This window comes from Suricata suricatta, chromosome 14 (genome assembly GCF_006229205.1).
Source record: "Suricata suricatta isolate VVHF042 chromosome 14, meerkat_22Aug2017_6uvM2_HiC, whole genome shotgun sequence".
In the NCBI taxonomy this organism is placed as follows: domain Eukaryota; kingdom Metazoa; phylum Chordata; class Mammalia; order Carnivora; family Herpestidae; genus Suricata; species Suricata suricatta.
This window is the reverse complement of record NC_043713.1, coordinates 59,647,606-59,664,769: the sequence shown is the minus strand read 5'-3', so window position 1 is coordinate 59,664,769 and position 17,164 is coordinate 59,647,606. Positions and strand designations below refer to the sequence as shown.

General features: G+C 48.5%; 1 protein-coding gene across 8 annotated transcripts in view; it reads right to left on the bottom strand.

The window, feature by feature from the left end:
• The window catches only part of PRELID3A (PRELI domain containing 3A), a 77,235-nt gene extending 62,499 nt beyond the window's left edge, over positions 1-14,736 (bottom strand). For 3 of the 8 annotated variants that reach the window (XM_029922862.1, XM_029922859.1, XM_029922860.1), the window contains exons 1-5: positions 14,474-14,599; positions 4,733-4,901; positions 3,052-3,141; positions 2,060-2,130; positions 1,856-1,958 (exon numbers count right to left, since the gene is read on the bottom strand). In XM_029922862.1, the coding sequence (XP_029778722.1) occupies positions 1,856-1,958; positions 2,060-2,130; positions 3,052-3,141; positions 4,733-4,901; positions 14,474-14,505 (465 nt within the window). In that variant the 5' untranslated portion in view covers positions 14,506-14,599. The other 5 variants (XM_029922861.1, XM_029922863.1, XM_029922864.1 and 2 more) reach the window with 4 other exon arrangements.
• Between the last annotated feature and the right edge of the window lie 2,428 nt (positions 14,737-17,164).

The following is a 17,164-nucleotide window of genomic DNA, read 5'->3' as shown; positions in this document are numbered from 1 at the left end:
ACCGCTGTTCATCGCAAGGTGCAGGTGCAGACCCCGTTAGCTCACAGCGCGCTCAGAATTCTCAATTATCCACTCAATAGCAGCCCACCCCTGGAGCAACACAGAAAGAGTTCAACATGGTGTAAGAGATCCTGCTTCTCGCACTGCAGCCGGCAAACCACAACCTGTATTTTAAATGGCAGAAGGAAAGCGCTGCGGCTTGAAAGGAGGCACAGTGGTAACTGTTCGTGAACAATCTTTCACCCTAAGCAGGCAGTTTCTCAAGCTCAGAAATAAGGTGGCACATGTTCTGCCTGAAATTCTCGCACGGGCTTGGGCTGGACCCACACTGGCCCCCACCCTCCGCACGGTCATCTCCTGAGTGCGGGATGGAGGGCCAGTCTCACCGCCTTCTCAATGACTCATCCCTCCCAAATCCCAGGATGACCGGCTCTCCGTCTCCTGTCTCCTGTCCCGGGCATCTTCCCAGCTGCTGCGATGCTCTCAAATGGTAACACAGCTGGGGGAGAAGTGATTCAACACGGCAGTCCCTAACATAGAGTGAAATAAAATCATTTGGCCTCACTGAGTTTCCCTGACTTTTCTCCTGAGAGGTCTCAGGACTCACCAAGTAGTCCCTTCCTTCTATAATTTATTTTTTTCAGCAAGCATTTAGGGCTCCTGCCTTAGGCCAGACACTGGCCACACAAAGTAAAGTTCTGTCTCCTCTTAGGAGGGCTCACAGTGAGGACACTAGGCATGGGGCTCTGGGCACTGCATACCCTCCTCCTCCCCTGAACTGAGCTGAGCTACTGCCAACATTTCTCAAATTAGGATTTTTCTTAAAAACAGGGCAGATTGGGGGTGCCTAGTGGCTCAGTCGGTTAAGTGTCCGACTTCAGCTCATGATCTCATGGTTCGTGGGTTTGAGCCCCATGTCTGGCTCTGTGCTGACAGCTCAGAGGCTGGAGCCTGCTTTGGATTCTGTGTCTCCCTCTCTCTCTGCCCCTCCCAGACTCGTGCTGTGTCTCTGTCTCTCTTTCTCAAAAAATAAACATTAAAAAAATTTTTTATGTAACAGGGCAGACTAGCTCTTCTATCATCAGTGCCTAGGCTAAATGCAAGCCAGAAGTGGCTTTCCAGTTATACTGTGCCAAGCATGATGGGCATCCATGGATCCCCAAAATGAAGAATTGCTTCTGACCAAATCAAACCAGGAGAGAGCGGGGGAGGGGAGGGCAGCCAGAAGACAACAGCCTGTGAGGTAAGCTAAAGAGCAAAGGCCCTGCTCTGGCGAGACATTGCCTTGAACTCGGCTTCCACACATCCGAGCTCTTTCCGTCAGCTGTGCTGGAGAGAGGGGCAACCTGGACTCGGTAAGCAGTGTCCGCCTCGCTAAGGCGGCCCTCCAGCTAGGGACCTGGGGAGGACGACCTCCTGCGATCCAACCTTTCTCCTGTCACCTCCACAAGGCTTACTCCCAAATCCTGCCAGAGGGGAGGCGCAAAGACGGTAGCTGACTCCGGGGAACTTTCCAGATGACAGGATCAGCCAAAGCCGCTAGGAAACTACAATTCCCGAAGACCCTGCCTGAAGATGTTAACGTGTGGGGTTTGTTCGGTTCACTGAGCCTGTGCTATTTTGGCTCTCGGAAGTGGTGCTGGGTGTAGATTCCAGATTCACCCGGCACTTTCCCCTCAGGCCTGGGCCAGCCTTCTCTGTGGCCAGTTCTGAATGTCACAGTGGGAAATGCTGTGACATCCAGCACAAGCTCAGCTGGCCATGGAGGGCAGGATTCACGGGCCTCTACACTTCACCCCTAAATCTGGCACTGAACACCTGGGGTGCACACGGGGCCCGGGACTGAGGTCCATACCTTCTTTGCATTGGATGATATCGTGTTGGCCATCAGACTTTCCAGGTAGCTGCCGAGGCTGATCCCCTTCACCGTGATGATGGCTTCCTGTGTGAGCACAGTCCTACGGGAGAGCAGGAAGTGAAGGGGCCTGAGCAGCCCTGAGGGAGGGGAGGCTCCAGCCCTCCCTGACCTTGGAATTCAATCCTGAACACAATGACTTACATTTCAGGGTCCTCCGGATGGGGTGTGTATACCAGCCTCTCGTTCACGGACACCAAGTTTGTGAGTGTGATCTTGAAACACAAACAAACAATGGTTTTAGGTTTTATTTCTCTTGCATTTCTTCCCAAACCTGCTCATACTCTTCCATCCCCAAATCACCACTTATTGAAGCAAGAACAGAAGAAACATTAAGTCCCAGGGAAGCCTAGCCCTGGCTGCGCCTTCTGCAGCCCCTCCCCCACTCCTGTCCTCCACACCCAAACGGAAGGCTGGCCTGGCCCTGAGGCACTTTCAAACTGCCAGACTATCACCATCAGCGCTAGTACAAAACCAGAACACTTCAGGTCAGCAGCCAGGTAAATGAGCACAAAGTCACCAGTAAGCTTTTGCATGGAATACGATTTTATAAAATAAACCATGTGTCTAGCTTATGCATTTTCCCCAACATATTATTCGAATGTGCAGTAGGCCAATACGAATTTTTCTGAGAGAAGTGAAGGGGAAAAGGTGCTTGTAAAATTAGTGCTAAAGGGGCAACTTGGCTCAGGTCATGATCTCACAGTTTGTGAGTTCAAGCCTCACCTCGGGGCTCTGTGCTGACAGCTCTGAGTCTGGAGCCTACTTCAGGTCCTGTGTCTCCCTCTCTCTCTGCCCTTCCCCCACTCATGTGGGTCTGTCTGTCTCTCTCTCTCTCAGAAAAGAAATAAACATTATAAAAGAAAACAAAGGGGTTGGTCACATTCTGTCCCTGATCTGCCTGCTGGTTACAAAGGTGTGTTCACTTTGTGACAATTCATTAAGGGCATTTTTCTATGCACTTATTATACTGGAATAAAAAGATAAATAAAACACTGCTAAATAAATTTAGCCTTTCTATTAAAAATAAAAGATCACTTAGACCAAAGGTGGGCTAGAAATAAAATTAAATGAAGACATTACCCACCATCACCAGGAAATACCAAGCACCTTTGTCATCTTAGGCCATTGCTTACATTGGTGGAACAAAGTTCCATTTTCTTTTCTACTGGATCCACAACAGAATGTTCTTTGATGTATGTCAAAGTCCTACTGGTTCCCAAAATCTAAAAAACAAAGCAAAACTAGCACAGTAATGTGTCAAAAATTTCATTCTGTAGCATCAAACACAAAACACCATTTCATTTACTAATTAATTCCTTTATTCAACAAAGGACACGAGGGGGCTGTGGCCAGGGACGGCCCTGCACAGCTCCTTTGGAGGGTCTCTGTCCCAGTAGCGGAGGCAGACATCAAACAAATGAATGGATTCAGGTAGAGTTGAGTGTGTGACAGTAATAAATGCCCTAACGAAAAAGAGAATGGTGCCAAGAGAATGGTGCAGGGCAGGGACCGTGGGGAAGGCCCCTTTTGGGGGGGTGGGGGGGAGGCGCAAAGCCAGGGAGGGAGGGCGCCATGCAGAGTTCTGGGTTTAGCAGGTCAATTGCAGTCACCTCCCAGGGCCAGACGCGTGCACTGAGCTCCTAGCAGGGAGAGGCCAGCACAAGAGGAGAGGGAGAATGTGGGCCCACTGGGGTGCTGGGTCCACGCCAGGGCTTGGACTCTTGTGTTGAGAAGAGGACGGGAGTCTGTACGGGCAGGAGAAGGCTGTGCTCAGATTTACATTGTCAATGACCTTCCTGATGCCTCAGTGGAAGAGACCTGTCAGGACTGAATGTGTCCCCAAAGTTCGTGTGTTGACGCCTGACCCCCAACACCTCAGAATATGACTATATATGGAAACAGGGTCTTTGGAGAGATAATTAAGTTTACATGGGGGTCCTTAGGGTGGGCCCTAACCCAGTCTGAGCAGCATCCTTATAAGAAGGAGAGATAAGAACACACAGGGGGAGACCCCAGGGCTGCATGAGGGACTACCACCTGCAGAGGAAGCGGGCAGCTGCCTGCCCAAGGAGAGAGGCTGGGACAGACCATTCCCTCACGGTCCTAGACAGAGACAAGCCTGGCCCTGCCTTGATCCTGGACCTCCAGCTTCTAGCTGGACTGTTGGTGCCCTCCATCTGTGGTATCTGGGCAGGACCAGGGCCATGGAGTGACACAGGAGAGAAGCCTGTGGGGGCAGGGCCAGGCGTGAGGGAGGGAAGCCACACCACACATCAGGTTAGCTGAGGACCCACAGAGATAGAAAATTAGATGACATTTACAGAGAAACAAACCAGCTCTCAGGTTTCTCTGAAGTCCTGAGTGGGTGCCCTAAGGGAAGGCTGTCACTTCCTGCAGATGGGCACCCACTGGGCACATGCAGGTACAGCAGGAACAACTAGGGTGCAGCCAGGTGCTGTGGGTATAGCCCTGGCAGGGCGATGGGGGCACGGGAGGGGGGGGGGTCAATGCAGGTACAGTGGGGGCGATGCAGGGTGCAGACGTGTGATGCAGGTATAGCCCAGGCAGGGTGATGCAGGCACAGGGTGGGGTCGGGGGTGATGCGGGCACAGTGGGGACAACGAAGTACCAGCCTGGGAGAAGTGGGTGCAGCAGGGCGATGCAGGTGTAGCCAGCGCATGCGGGTTGGTGTGGCAAGGCTCCGTGCGTGTCGTGGGGCGGTCCGGACGTGGCGGGGGGGGGGGGGGGGGGGGGGGGGGGGGGGGGGGGGGGGGGGGGGGGGGGGGGGGGGGGGGGATGCAGGTGCAGGCTCACCGCTTTCACGAAGCTGGGCAACCCCCACTCGGTGCTGAGGAGGCGGTGGCTGTGAAGCCGGCCCCGGCCGTCCACACTGCGCTCCAGCACATCAACTCCCACGACGCAGGGGTTCATTGGGTTTGGGTACTTCCTCATGGCAGCTTTGATGACGGTGTCCCATGGGTGGCTGGGGGGAAAAACACCATCGCCCAGCATAAGCAGGCAATCCCTACATTTGTAAAGGGTGCCACAGTGGCACAGGAGGGCCAGAGACGCTGTGGCCCACAGAGTGAAATGAATCAATGTTAATGCTCATTAAAAGTTTTTCTCTTTTGGCTTTAATTAAAGTTATATATTCAAACAAATCTATCTGAGGCATCCGGCTCCACACCCGAATCCTGGATCTTATGATCCTTCTGGGTTGACCAGAGGCCGTGGGAAGGCTTTGCCTGGGAGGACTCACATGACACTGGGGACACAGGTCTCTGGCTGCTGGCACCGTGCTCAGTGCGTCAGCACTCCCAGGCCACCCCATCGCCGGGACCTCGGCAGAGCCACTTCCCCACCCCTCCACCCTGAACAACCCTGGTTTGAACTGTGTGGATCCACTTACATGTGGATTTTTTTCAACACATACAGAAAGTACTATAAATATATGCTCTCTTCCTTATGATTTTCTTAATACCATTTTTGGTTCTCTAGCTTAATGTAAGAATACAATATATAATGTATAAAATACGTGCTCATCAACTGTTCATGTTATCAGTAAGGCTTCTAGTCCATAGTAGGCTTAAGTTAATTTCTGGGAGAAGCAAAATTTATACATAATTTTTAATCTATAGATTAGTGTAATCTCTATTAAAATGACAACATTTTTCACAGAACTAGAATAACACAAAAATGTGTATGGAACCACAAAAGGCCCTGAACAGCCAAAGCAGTCTTCAGAAAGAACAAAGAAGTGTCACAATCCCAGATTTCAAGGTAAACTACAAATCAGTATCAAAACAGGATGGTACTGGCATAAAAAATAGACACACAGATCAAAAGAATAGACTAGAGAGCCAGAAATAGACCAACACTGACACAGCCAATTAATCTACCAAAAAGGAGACAAGAATATACACTCGGGAAAAGATAGCCTCTTCAGTAAGTGATGCTAGGATAACCGAGCAGCTACATTCAAAAGAATGAAACTGGAGGGGCGCCTGGGTGGCTCAATCGGTTAAGCTTCTGACTCTTAATTTTGGCTCAGGTCATGATTTCATGGTTCCTGAGGCAGTCCCACATCAGCCTCTGCGCTAACATTGTGGAGCTTGCTTGGGATTCTCTCTCTCTCCTCTCTCTCTCTGCCCCTCCCCCTGCTCATGCACACACACTCTCTCTCAAAATAAATAAACTTAAAAAAAATGAAACTGGACCACTTTCTTACACCATGTACAAAAACAAATTAAAAATGGATTAAAGACCTAAATGTGGGGCATGAAACCATTAAACTCCTAGAGAGAAACATAGATAGTAAGTTCTTTGACATTGGCTATTGCAATATTTTTCTAGCTGTCTCCTAAGGCAAGAGAAACAAAAGCAAAGATAAATTATTGGGACTACACCGAAAATAAAAAAATATATAAAAAATAAAGCTTTTGCACAGTGTGAGAAACCATCAACAGAACAAAAAGGCAACCTAGTGAAAGGGAGAAGATATTTGTGAATGATATATCTGACTAAGGGATTAATATCCAAAATTATAATATAAAGAATTTATTCAACTCAATACCAAAACCCCAAATAATCCAATTAAAAATAGGCAGACAACCTGAAGAGACATTTTTCCAAATAAGACATACAGTTGGGCAACATCCATACAAACAGGTGTTCCGGATCACTAGTCATCAAGGAAATGAAAGTCAAAACCACAAGGAGCTATCACCTTATGTCTATCAAAATGGCTAAAATAAAAAAGACTAGAAGTAACAAGTGTTGGTGAGAATGTGGAGAAAAAAGAACCCTCACGCACTGTTGATAGGAATGCAAATCGGTACAGCCTTTGTGGAAAACAGTATGAAGTTCCTCAAAAAATTAAAAATAGAATCACCATACAATCCAGTCATTCCACTACTAGGTATTTGCCCAAAGAAGATGAAAATACTTATTCAAAAAGAGATTTGCTTCCCTATGTTTATTGCAGAATTATTTACCATAGCCAGGATATGGAAGCAACCCAAGTGTCCGATAAGATGGATGCATCGAGATGTGGAGTAAATATACAATGGAGTTACTCAGCCATAAAAAAGACCTGGCCATTTGTGACAATATGGCTAGATGGTATTATGCTAAACGAAGTAAGTCACACAAAGAAAAATAGAATTTCACTTCTATGTGGAATTTAAAAAACAAAACAAAGGAATAGATAAGTAAAATGCAGAAACAGATGCATAAATACAGAGACCAAATGGTGGTCGTCAGAGGGGAGGGGGGTATAGGGACGGGCAGCGTGGGTGAAGGGGCCTGGGAGGTACAGGCTTCTAGCTGTAGACTGAGTTAAGTCATGGGGATAAAAGATACAGCATAGGGGGGCCTGGGTGGCTCAGCTGGTTAAATGTCTGACTCTTCATCTCACCTTCAGTCATGATCTCATGGTTTGTGAGTTCAAGCCCCACACTGGGCTCTATGGTGATGGTGTGGAGCCTGCTTGGGACTCTGTCTCTCCTTCTCTCCGCCCCTCACTTGCTTGTACTCTCTCACTCAAAATAAATTAGTAACTTAAGAGGAAGGAAGGAAAAATGGAAGGGAGGGAGGGAGGGAGGGACAGCACAGGGCATGTAGCCAGTGGTATTGTAATGGCTCTGTGTGGTAGCTACACCTGGGGTGACCCTTGCATGGCATATAGAGGTGTTGAATCACTGTGTGGTACGCCTGAAACTAACGTAAGGTGTGTTAACTATACTTCAGTTTAAAAAAAAAAGGTATTTACAAAGTAAGTAGTACTTTGTAACAAATTGTGGGAGAAAGAAAAGTAAAGTGATCATACATTCCAGTTTGCCCAGGACAGTTCCAGTTTTTGTCTTTTGTCTTATTGTACATACTAAGAGTATCCCCTTTTACTTTCAAAGGCATCCTAGGGACGCCTGGATGACTCAATCGGTAAGCATCTGACTTTGGCTCAGGTCATGATCTTGCAGTTCGTGATTTTGCCCACGTCGGGCTCTGTGCTGACAGCTAGCTCAGAGGCTGGCGCCTGCTTCGGATTCTGTCTCCCTCTCTCTCTGCCCCTCCCCCGCTCATGCTCTATCTCTCAAAAATAAATAAACATTAAAAAAAAAGAATTCAAAGGCATCCTAAATTGGATGACAAATTATATGGTAATCCTGGAAATAAGGAAAGAAGAAGATTCAAGAAGGATTCCCAGGTTTTTGGTTTGAACAATTGTGTGGATAATGGGCCATTTACTGAAAGTGTTTGTTTGGTTTTTAAGTAATACACAATTTTCAGCTATGCCGGGGGTCAGCGCCCCCGAAGCACTGGCCTTATTTTAGGGCCACCCGTACTTTGTTCCAACTTCTAAGTGGGATGTGAAATGGCCAACATATTTTTTCTGATTATAAAAAGGGTACAAAATACTGAAAAATAAAGAAAAGTATGAAAATAAAATCACTCATATTCCACTACCCAAAGATGACCATAGACTGTGTGGGAGTCCCCAAGGGTGTGTCCCCAGCTCTCCCTGAAGCTTCTCCCGCGGGACGCCACCTTTGCTTCTCTCACCCTGAGCCCTGGTTGGGGGTGGGGTGGACACCTTGGTCCCTCTTTTGTTTCCTGCTATCAGAGAGGCTGCAAGCCATGTCCACGGCTGCCCCACTGCTGGGACGATGCCTGTTCAGTGCTAGGTGAGGCTCGAAAGCCTACGGTGGCCCACACGATGTCAGGCACCTCCTGAGTACTTATTCCCCTAATCCTTCCTTCCTCCAGCATGCATGCCCCCAGGAGGCAACCGAGCCCCCTGCAAAGATTGACATCACCATTCTTCAGACACATCCAGACAAGTTTAAACAACATGGGTAGACACAGCCCAGACTCAAAGCCAAAGTACACACACACAGGCATGTTATAAAGATTAAACTGGCATCAGGCTCAAACCATACTCAGATTTATCGTATCATATCATCTGCTTTTTATATTTAACTGATGATGAACATCTTCCTAGATCATGAACCCATTTTCAGAAATGTGATTATAAACAGCTCCACAATAGGGACGCCTGGGTGGCTCAGTTGGTTAAGCAGCCGACTCCGGCTCAGGTCATGATCTCGCAGTTTGTGAGTTTGAGTCCCACATCGGATTCTGTGCTGACAGCTCAGAGCCTGGAGCCTGCTTCAAATTCTGTGTCTCCCTCTCTCTCTGACCCTCCCCTGCTCACACTCTGTCTCTCTCTCTCAAAAATAAACATTAAAAATTTTTTTAAATAAAATGAAATAAAGCTACTGACCATTAATTTACTTTATCCTCATAAGTCTGTCCCAGCTCCAAAAGTTTGCAGCAGGGCCCAGACTAGAAATGGGTCTTCCAGCCCCTACCCTATGTTCTTTCCATTGCATTCCATTGCCTCTAAATTGGAAGGAACTGCTCTAAAATCCCCTCTCTTAGATAAAGAAATGCTTTTTGAAACGGTGGGATCGTAGCACTGAGTTAATGCATCTGCCAGCTGTAACATAAAGGGATGAAGAGGCAGAGATGTGGCTGCACTGATCGCTCTTTAGGACCCAGACAGCTGAGCAAGAAGGATCAGGGGCGTGGTCATCCAAGATCTAGGGAAGGAGGAGAATCTAGGCACATGTGAAAGCTGCAAGAGACCTAGTTACACGGGCTCTTCTCAGTGAAATGCTCTGTGAGTGCTGCAGGCTAAAGTCCTAAGAGTTGTTCCCATAAAAATCCCTGCTTTCTTTTTTTTGTTGTTGTTTATTTATTTTTGAGAGAGACAGAGCATGAGCGGGGGAAGGGGCAGAGAGAGAGGGAGATACAAAATCTGAAGCAGGCTCCAGGCTCTGAGCTGTCAGCAAGAGCCTGATGCGGGGCTTGAACCCACAAACTGTGAGATCCTGACCTGAGCCAAAGTCAGATGCTTAACCGTCTGGGCCACCCAAGCGCCCTTAGGCTGCCTCTGAAAATTACTTAAAACTATCAAAGAGTTAAAGAAATATTGGTTAAGCATATCTTACACAATAATTTTTCCTTTATATAGAAACCTTACATTTTTCTCACTGATGATTTAAATACAAGTCACTTATGACACTGACCTAATAAATAATCCCACTGATTATAGGAGAATGACCACACCCGTTAAGAGGCACATCAAAAGATGCAGGAAATAACATTTTTTTAAATAACAAGGGTTAAGCGCAGCAAGTCAGTATCACACACTTCCTGAGTAAAGGCAACAGCCTGACAGTCGGCTAAGTCTGGCAAATATAGGGTGTTGGAAAGGACAGGAGAAAGGGGGGAGATGGAGCTGCCAGTGATACACTGGCCCAGGCCCTGATAGGCGCTGAGCAGGCAGGTGCCCTAATGTCAGGCCCAGGGTGCAGAGGTCTGGGTTAGGCAGAACAGGAATTGACGGCAGTTCATCCTTTGGGGGCGTGGCTGCAGCTATGGCTTCGGGTCACTCACGGTGACTGGAGTTCAGTGGGAACCCAGCCCCAGGGTGGGAGGCCCCTACCGCAGAGAGGCTGCCTCAGAGCAGTGTCACAGGGTGGCACTCGTGCGGTGCCTGGAAGGTGGCAGCATTGGGCCCAACCTGGCACACTGGGGAGGAGAAAGGAGTAACAGAGGCATCTGGTCTACGCACAGCCAGGGTGGCAGAGAGATGAGTGGGATGTGATTATGGGATGCCTGAGGTTTGCCTAAAATAACCTGGCAGCGGGGTGCAGGGAGCAGTGCGGGGGGGACACGTGAAGCCAAGCCTGGCTGCAAGAGGGTGACGGTCAATGTGGGAGATGGCAGTGGGCACTCACTATTCTCAGCTCTCCATTTTTGCATACTTTTAAAATTTCCATAATAACAAGCTTAAAATATACATATATATATATGTATAACTTGCCATAACCAAGGCAACACGCCCTGCACCCACCCAAAGCAACTCTAGGCCCAGAGCAGCGGTTCTCAGAGTGGTCCACACCCCAGGGGCCCCAGGCCCTTTGGGGAGGTCTGCCAGGCCCAAACTGTCTCAATGCTGCTGAGACACGATTTGCCTTTTTCACCATATTGACATTTACCCCGATGCTGCAAAAGTAACAGAGGGTAAAGCTGTTGCCCCTCCCCTCCACGAACTAAGACCGTAACCGCAAACCACACTTGGTTTGGGGTCAGCACCCACTACTGGTACATGCACTCGGGAAATCAATGCCGGTGTCTCTTAAGAATATCCATTGTGAAATAATAAGACTATTAATTTTATGACAGTAGACCCCTAAGTCCCACCCTTTAATGATATTCTGAGCAAGAGAACAGGACGCATGCAGTACGCGGTCCCGCTGCACGTGGAGGTCCGTGGGGCCTGGGGAAGCACAGGGCGGCTGCTGGGCAGGGGGCCCATCACTCCAGGTAAAACAACAGATGGATGACCTCTGGTTACTCAGACTTAGGCATCTGGGAGACATTTTCTCAAAAATTAATAAAGTGAGCCTATCGCTTCAAGAACTGATTGTATTTGCTGCCAAAGATAAAATTTGAGCTTGAGTGCAGATTGGAATTTTAGAAAACTTGTCCACCAGGAGCCTGATGACTGCCCCATACTGTAAACCTTATGAACCCATATATGCCAAGTGACTGGTGCGTGATGTCACAAAATCATACAGAAGAGAAAGACCCAGTCCGATAACTGGTCGTTATGGTTTCAGATTTTACATCGCAACAAACACAGTGTAGCACAAATAGGCCCAATTACCTTAGAGACGATTAAAACCTTGCTGCCTTACCCAAATGGGTTTGCTTCATATACTGTGTGAGGCTGGGTTTTATATGCATATTTAAAGCAAAACAGACTGCAAAACACTGAATACAGAAGCAGACATGAATATCAAGCTATCTTCTATTAAGCCAGAAATTAGCAAAAATAAATCAAACAGTGCCACCCTTCTTACAAATTTTTGTGCTTTTGGAAAATATAGGTTTCTAATTTAATAAAAATATTACTTATATTAGTGAAGTGGGTCTATTATTAATGTTGATGAATTGATAAGTATGTTTAAATTTATCAATTTTAATTACTAACATGGTAAATATCCATAGATGTAACACAGATAATAACTGTTTGGGGTGGTGCCCAATATTTTCTAGGAGTGTAAAGAGGTCCTACGGCTGAAGAGTTTGAGAATCACTAATCTAAGTGGGCCCTTGATATTAAATGGATCACAAATATGCACAGGGGTGGATGATATGGAATAAAGGGGGAAATGTAATATCCTTTCAATAAGAGACAGGATAATTTGTGACATATTCATACAATGGAATATCATGAATATCATGCAGCTATGAGACACACACACCTCATTAACACACCGTCGTGAAGAAAGGGAAATGGTCAAAAGATCTGCACCAGGTGATGCCATTTATTTTAAAACAACAAACAACATCACATATTGCTTATGGATAAACACATGAACACAAACACACACGCATAAACACAGTCAAATGGACCTTTGCAACATAGACCTTCAGAAGGATACCCACCAAATTCATAATCTTGTTGGAGTGCCTGGGTGGCTCAGTCAGTTAAGTGTCTGACTCTGGCTCAGGTCCTGACCTTGCAGTCTGTGAGTTTGAGCCCTGCATCAGGCTCTGTGCTGCCTGCTTCAGATTCTGTGTCTCCCTCTCTCTCTGCCTCTCCCCAACTCACACTCTTTCTCTCTCTCAAAAATAAACATTAAAAAAACAAAATTAAAACAAAAACTCATAATCTTGTCTGCCTATGGGGAGAGAGAAAAGGAACAGCACTGGGAGGCATTCACGATTTGTCTGTAATGTTCAATTTCTCTTAATTAAAAGAAAAGGGGGGGGGCGGAGGATCAGCACCTAGTGTGCACCATGGAGGCTCACTGAATTCTTTTGGCGGACAGCCAGCTGCCCTTGTTTTGCAAGGGCACTTGGTTTCCCGGAGAGTCCTCAGACCCTCACTGAGCACCTACTCTGTGCCAGGACACCAAAATGAATGAGCTAAGGAATGAAGGACTAATACAGGCTACCAACCAATGAAGCTCAAAAGAATACGTACCAGACATATAAAAGAAGCCAGACACAAATGACCACTGTATGATGACATTTATATGAAATGTCTGGAAAAGGCAACTCTATAGAAAAAAGAGCAGAGGGGAGTGGCCTGGGGTTGGGGCTGAGAGTAGCAGGTGACCGTGAATGGGTATGAGCAGTCTTTATAGGATGATGGAAATGTTTTAAAATTGGACCACGGTGATGGTTGTATAACTCTGCAAATGCACTAAGAATCCTTGAATTGTACACTTCAAATGGGTGAAGTTTATCAACAGTCACTTTCCACAGCCGACCATTCACTTCTGCTTGTCAACCAACATTTCACGAACTTCTAGGGCAGTCATTCTCAGGTGTTTGATGACAAAATGGAGCCCCACTGCCCAGGCAGTTTGCAGTGACTTGACTTCTCCCCTCTGCATCTGGATGGTGCCAGTTACGTCCCATCCTTGGAAGAATTGAGAAAAGAATCCGTGGGTCTCTCAAGGAAACCCAGTTGGGAAAGGCTGCAGGCAGAACAAAAATCAACACTAAAACTAGATCCCATAAAGTCTCAAGATCTCATTGAAAATAACTTCAGAGGTTTTAAACCACTTGATAAATTTTTATTTTACATAATAGTAATGTATATAAAAAGGCCAAAGAATGACCATTCCATTTCATGCAGTATTTTCTTTTTCAAAAACGAAATGCTTCTCTTAAGCGGGGTCAAGGAATCTTTAAAGGATGATTTCATAGTGTCACAGATCAAGCGACTTAGAAGAAGATACCATTTGGGTCACCAGGGTACTTCTATTAAACATTTCGCAGTTTTCCATGCCCTCAAGTGCATTCAGGGTGAAAGACCCCCGCAAGCCTTCTCCACATTTGGCTTCCTCCCGAGCTCACTGCTTAGCGTCTGTGCTCAACTGCCTGCACAATCTCAGCAAAGGACCAGGCCTGCTCTCCAGGCCTCTGTTCTCCCCAGGACGCCGCGCGCCCGGCCCCAAAGAGCACCCGGTGCAGGCGAGATCCGGCCTCCCCCCGGGTGGGCTGGGGAGTGCGCACCGTCACTTTGGCGGCTCTCCTCCCCACCACGTCCACCCGGGCCTCCCAGCACACCCGTGCGCCCTGCCGCGGAAGGCATTCCCCGGCCCCCCCACCGTCCGGCCCTCGACGGCTAGCAGAGATCCATCTTCAGCGGCTCGGCCCTCTGCCAGCCCCCAGAGGAAAGGCCGCCCCCCGCCCCCTGGCTTTAGCAATCCCACCACGGGCCTGCGTCAGTCAGGCGGCCCTTCCATGCACCACTCGGCGGTTCTCTACCTAACGTCCTCCTAGAAGGGACAGGGCCTGCCCTCTTTTTAGGATGCCAGGGCCGCGGTCTGGGAACAGCCAGTGCGGGGCTGGGCGGGCGCTGCGAGGCCCGGTCTGGGGTCTAGCCTTCCTCGGCCGCCCCCAGCGGTTCGGGGGCAGGAGCAGGTGCCGGTCGGGGCCCCTCGGTGGCCCGCAGCCCGACCTCACCCGAACACGTGCTCCGAGCTCCAGATCTTCATCTCCGCCGGCCTCCGGCCGCAGGGCACGGGCTCCCAGCTCGGACTCCGCGCGCCAGATTCCGCGCGCCGGCTCCTCCCTCGCGGCGCGTGGGGGCGGGGCCGGAACCGGCGCTCTCCTGCACAGCCTGCTTGCTTGTCACTTGGCCACTCGGGTTGTGGTCGCTAAAACTAGGGATGCGGGACTCAGCTGTCCCCGCGGATGGGGCAACTGCAGCAAGGAGATGCACGGATAGCACTAGCTACAAATGCAGGGATGGAGGTGAGGGACTAATTCTCATTGTTCAGGTTGGCCACATTCTCCCACAGCTCTTTCCAATCAGGCTGGTTTTTACTGTTGGGAAGTATAAAGAAAAACAAAATCTCCTGTCAGCCCCCCAGAAACTCTCTACAGGAATAGAAGAGAAAGAAAACAGTTTTACTACTGAGTCAGCATTAAGCCAGACTGTAATGTGCGTCACAGGCTGTCCCCTAAAGAGATTGCAAAGACAGCAAGAAAGCTGACACTTTATATACAGCCAGGCAGGTGCAACACCTTCCATCCATGTTCTCAAATGAGAGGACTTGACAGCACCATTTGTCACCCAGAGTTCGTCCTAAATTTACCCGGTAATTAGAGTGGCTGTTTTTGTTTGCTAATTGTCTTTATCCAAAGAAGCAATAAACTTCTCATGTTGTTACCATACAAGGTAGGTTTGAAGCCAGGTGCTCCTGAAAATTAAGTTAACATTTCAAAGAGATGGCTCCCAGGAACTTGACAGAAAACATATCTGGCTTGTAACACGGGCAAAAGGCCTACTTAGCTTTTGAAAACTTTTACACGCATCTCAAAAGCACAAAGAATTTACAAGTTTTCTAGAGTAAATGCTCTTTAAGAGGGAAAGGAGTGGTTCTTTTCCCTTTGCATCAGGGAAAAACCAATTTTTTTTTTTTTTAGATTTGTGTTTACCCTGCACTAAAGTTCCAGTGCAAAGAAACAGATACTTGTTTTGTGACGAAGGTGACCTGTGCAGAATGAGGTGTGGCATGAGGGCAGGGACCTCATCCGGTTCACTACTGAATCCCAGGACTTAGCACAGCGCCTGGCATTAAGTGGACATCCAGAGTGTGCTTGTGCAATGAGCCAGTGAAGTGGAAAGAGAACACAGAACCAGATAGAAGACTGAGGTTGGGATCCTGGCTCCGTCACCTATTTATGCTGACCTTTACTACCTCTGGCTCTAACCTTACAGTAGTCTTACAGAGTTGGTGCCACAATACCTGTTTCATAGATGAGCAACCTGGGGCTTAAGGAAGTGTGAAAGCTCTCTCGCTGTTCACACTAAGGGATGGAGCTGAAAGCCGCCCGGGCCATTCCCAGACCGCGACCTTGGCATCCTGAAAAGAAGAGCCAGTTCTGTCCTTTCTAGGGGCAGTTAGGTAGAGAAACCACAGAGCAATGCAATCTGTTTGGTGCAGGGGCCACCTGGCTGATGAGGCCTGTGTGGAACTGCTGGAGCAGGGGCGTGGCGGGAGGGGGGGTGGCCTTTCCTTTGGGGTCTGGTGGAAGGCTGAGCTGCTGATAGACCTCAGCTACCCATATAGGGCTGGACAGTGGGGTTTTCACGATTCCCCCTCACACCTGTGCTACAATGGCTCAAAATTATGATCAGGCCCCTGTGGAACGCTTCCTATATGCACAGCACTAGGAAGCTAGGTGCTGTTATTTTGGTTTTAAAAAGCATCATCATTTACAGTCAGCATTTTCCCCAAATCTGTACTGAACATGGGGCTTAGAGGATGGGGCTGGCGGGTGAATTAGAACACACTGCAGGTGAGAGAGCTTCTGTAAGTGCCTCCAGGTGTGAGAGGGGTCAGCTGCTGAGTCTGCATCTCACTGAGTGGGGAAACTAAGCCCCTAACGAGATAGCACCGTGGTACAGAGGCATGCTATTTAGTGGTGGAGTTGGGTGCCAGAGAAGGAGGAGAGATAAGACCCCCTTTCGACCCTGGATGATTGCTGCACAGCCTCGCCATCACCGGCCCTGCCCCGCCTTCAGATCCACCTTACACAGGCCCGAGGTTCTCCGGCGGCCACGCCTGGCCCAGGTGTCATCGCCTGTGCAGCGCCCTCGTTGCGATCCCGCGCGCACCTCCCTCTGAGACTCAGCGCAGTGGATTATAATCGTGTGTGCTTTTCTGCCTCTCCCACCAGGCTAAAGATCTGAGATCAGGAACTAGATTATCATTATTCTTGGTATTTCCAGAGTCAGGAACATAGTAGGTACACAATAAATGAAGAATTGTTGAACAATGCACAAAGTCACATCTCTGCTTGAAGTCCTGTCCTGTTACCTCCATGTTGGGTCAGGGCCCACACTTGCACTCACTCTGTTACCCCAAGTCTGCTCCTGGAACAGCAATGGCTACTCCGCCTGGGATGGAAACCCTAGGTCCACCTCAGCCCCACCATGCAGGGGAGGCTGGTGGGGGGGTCAGGGGACTCTGATGTCGACGGACACCAGCTGTATCAGGTCCACCTGTCCACCAGCTGGATTGGGCAAGGAGCTTCCTTGTCACCACCAGACGCTCGCTCATACTACTTCTTCCAGCCAGAATGTGCTCCTCCAGGCTTGTCCTAGGAGAGAGCACTGTATGCAAAAATCCAGAAGCACGAGGGGAT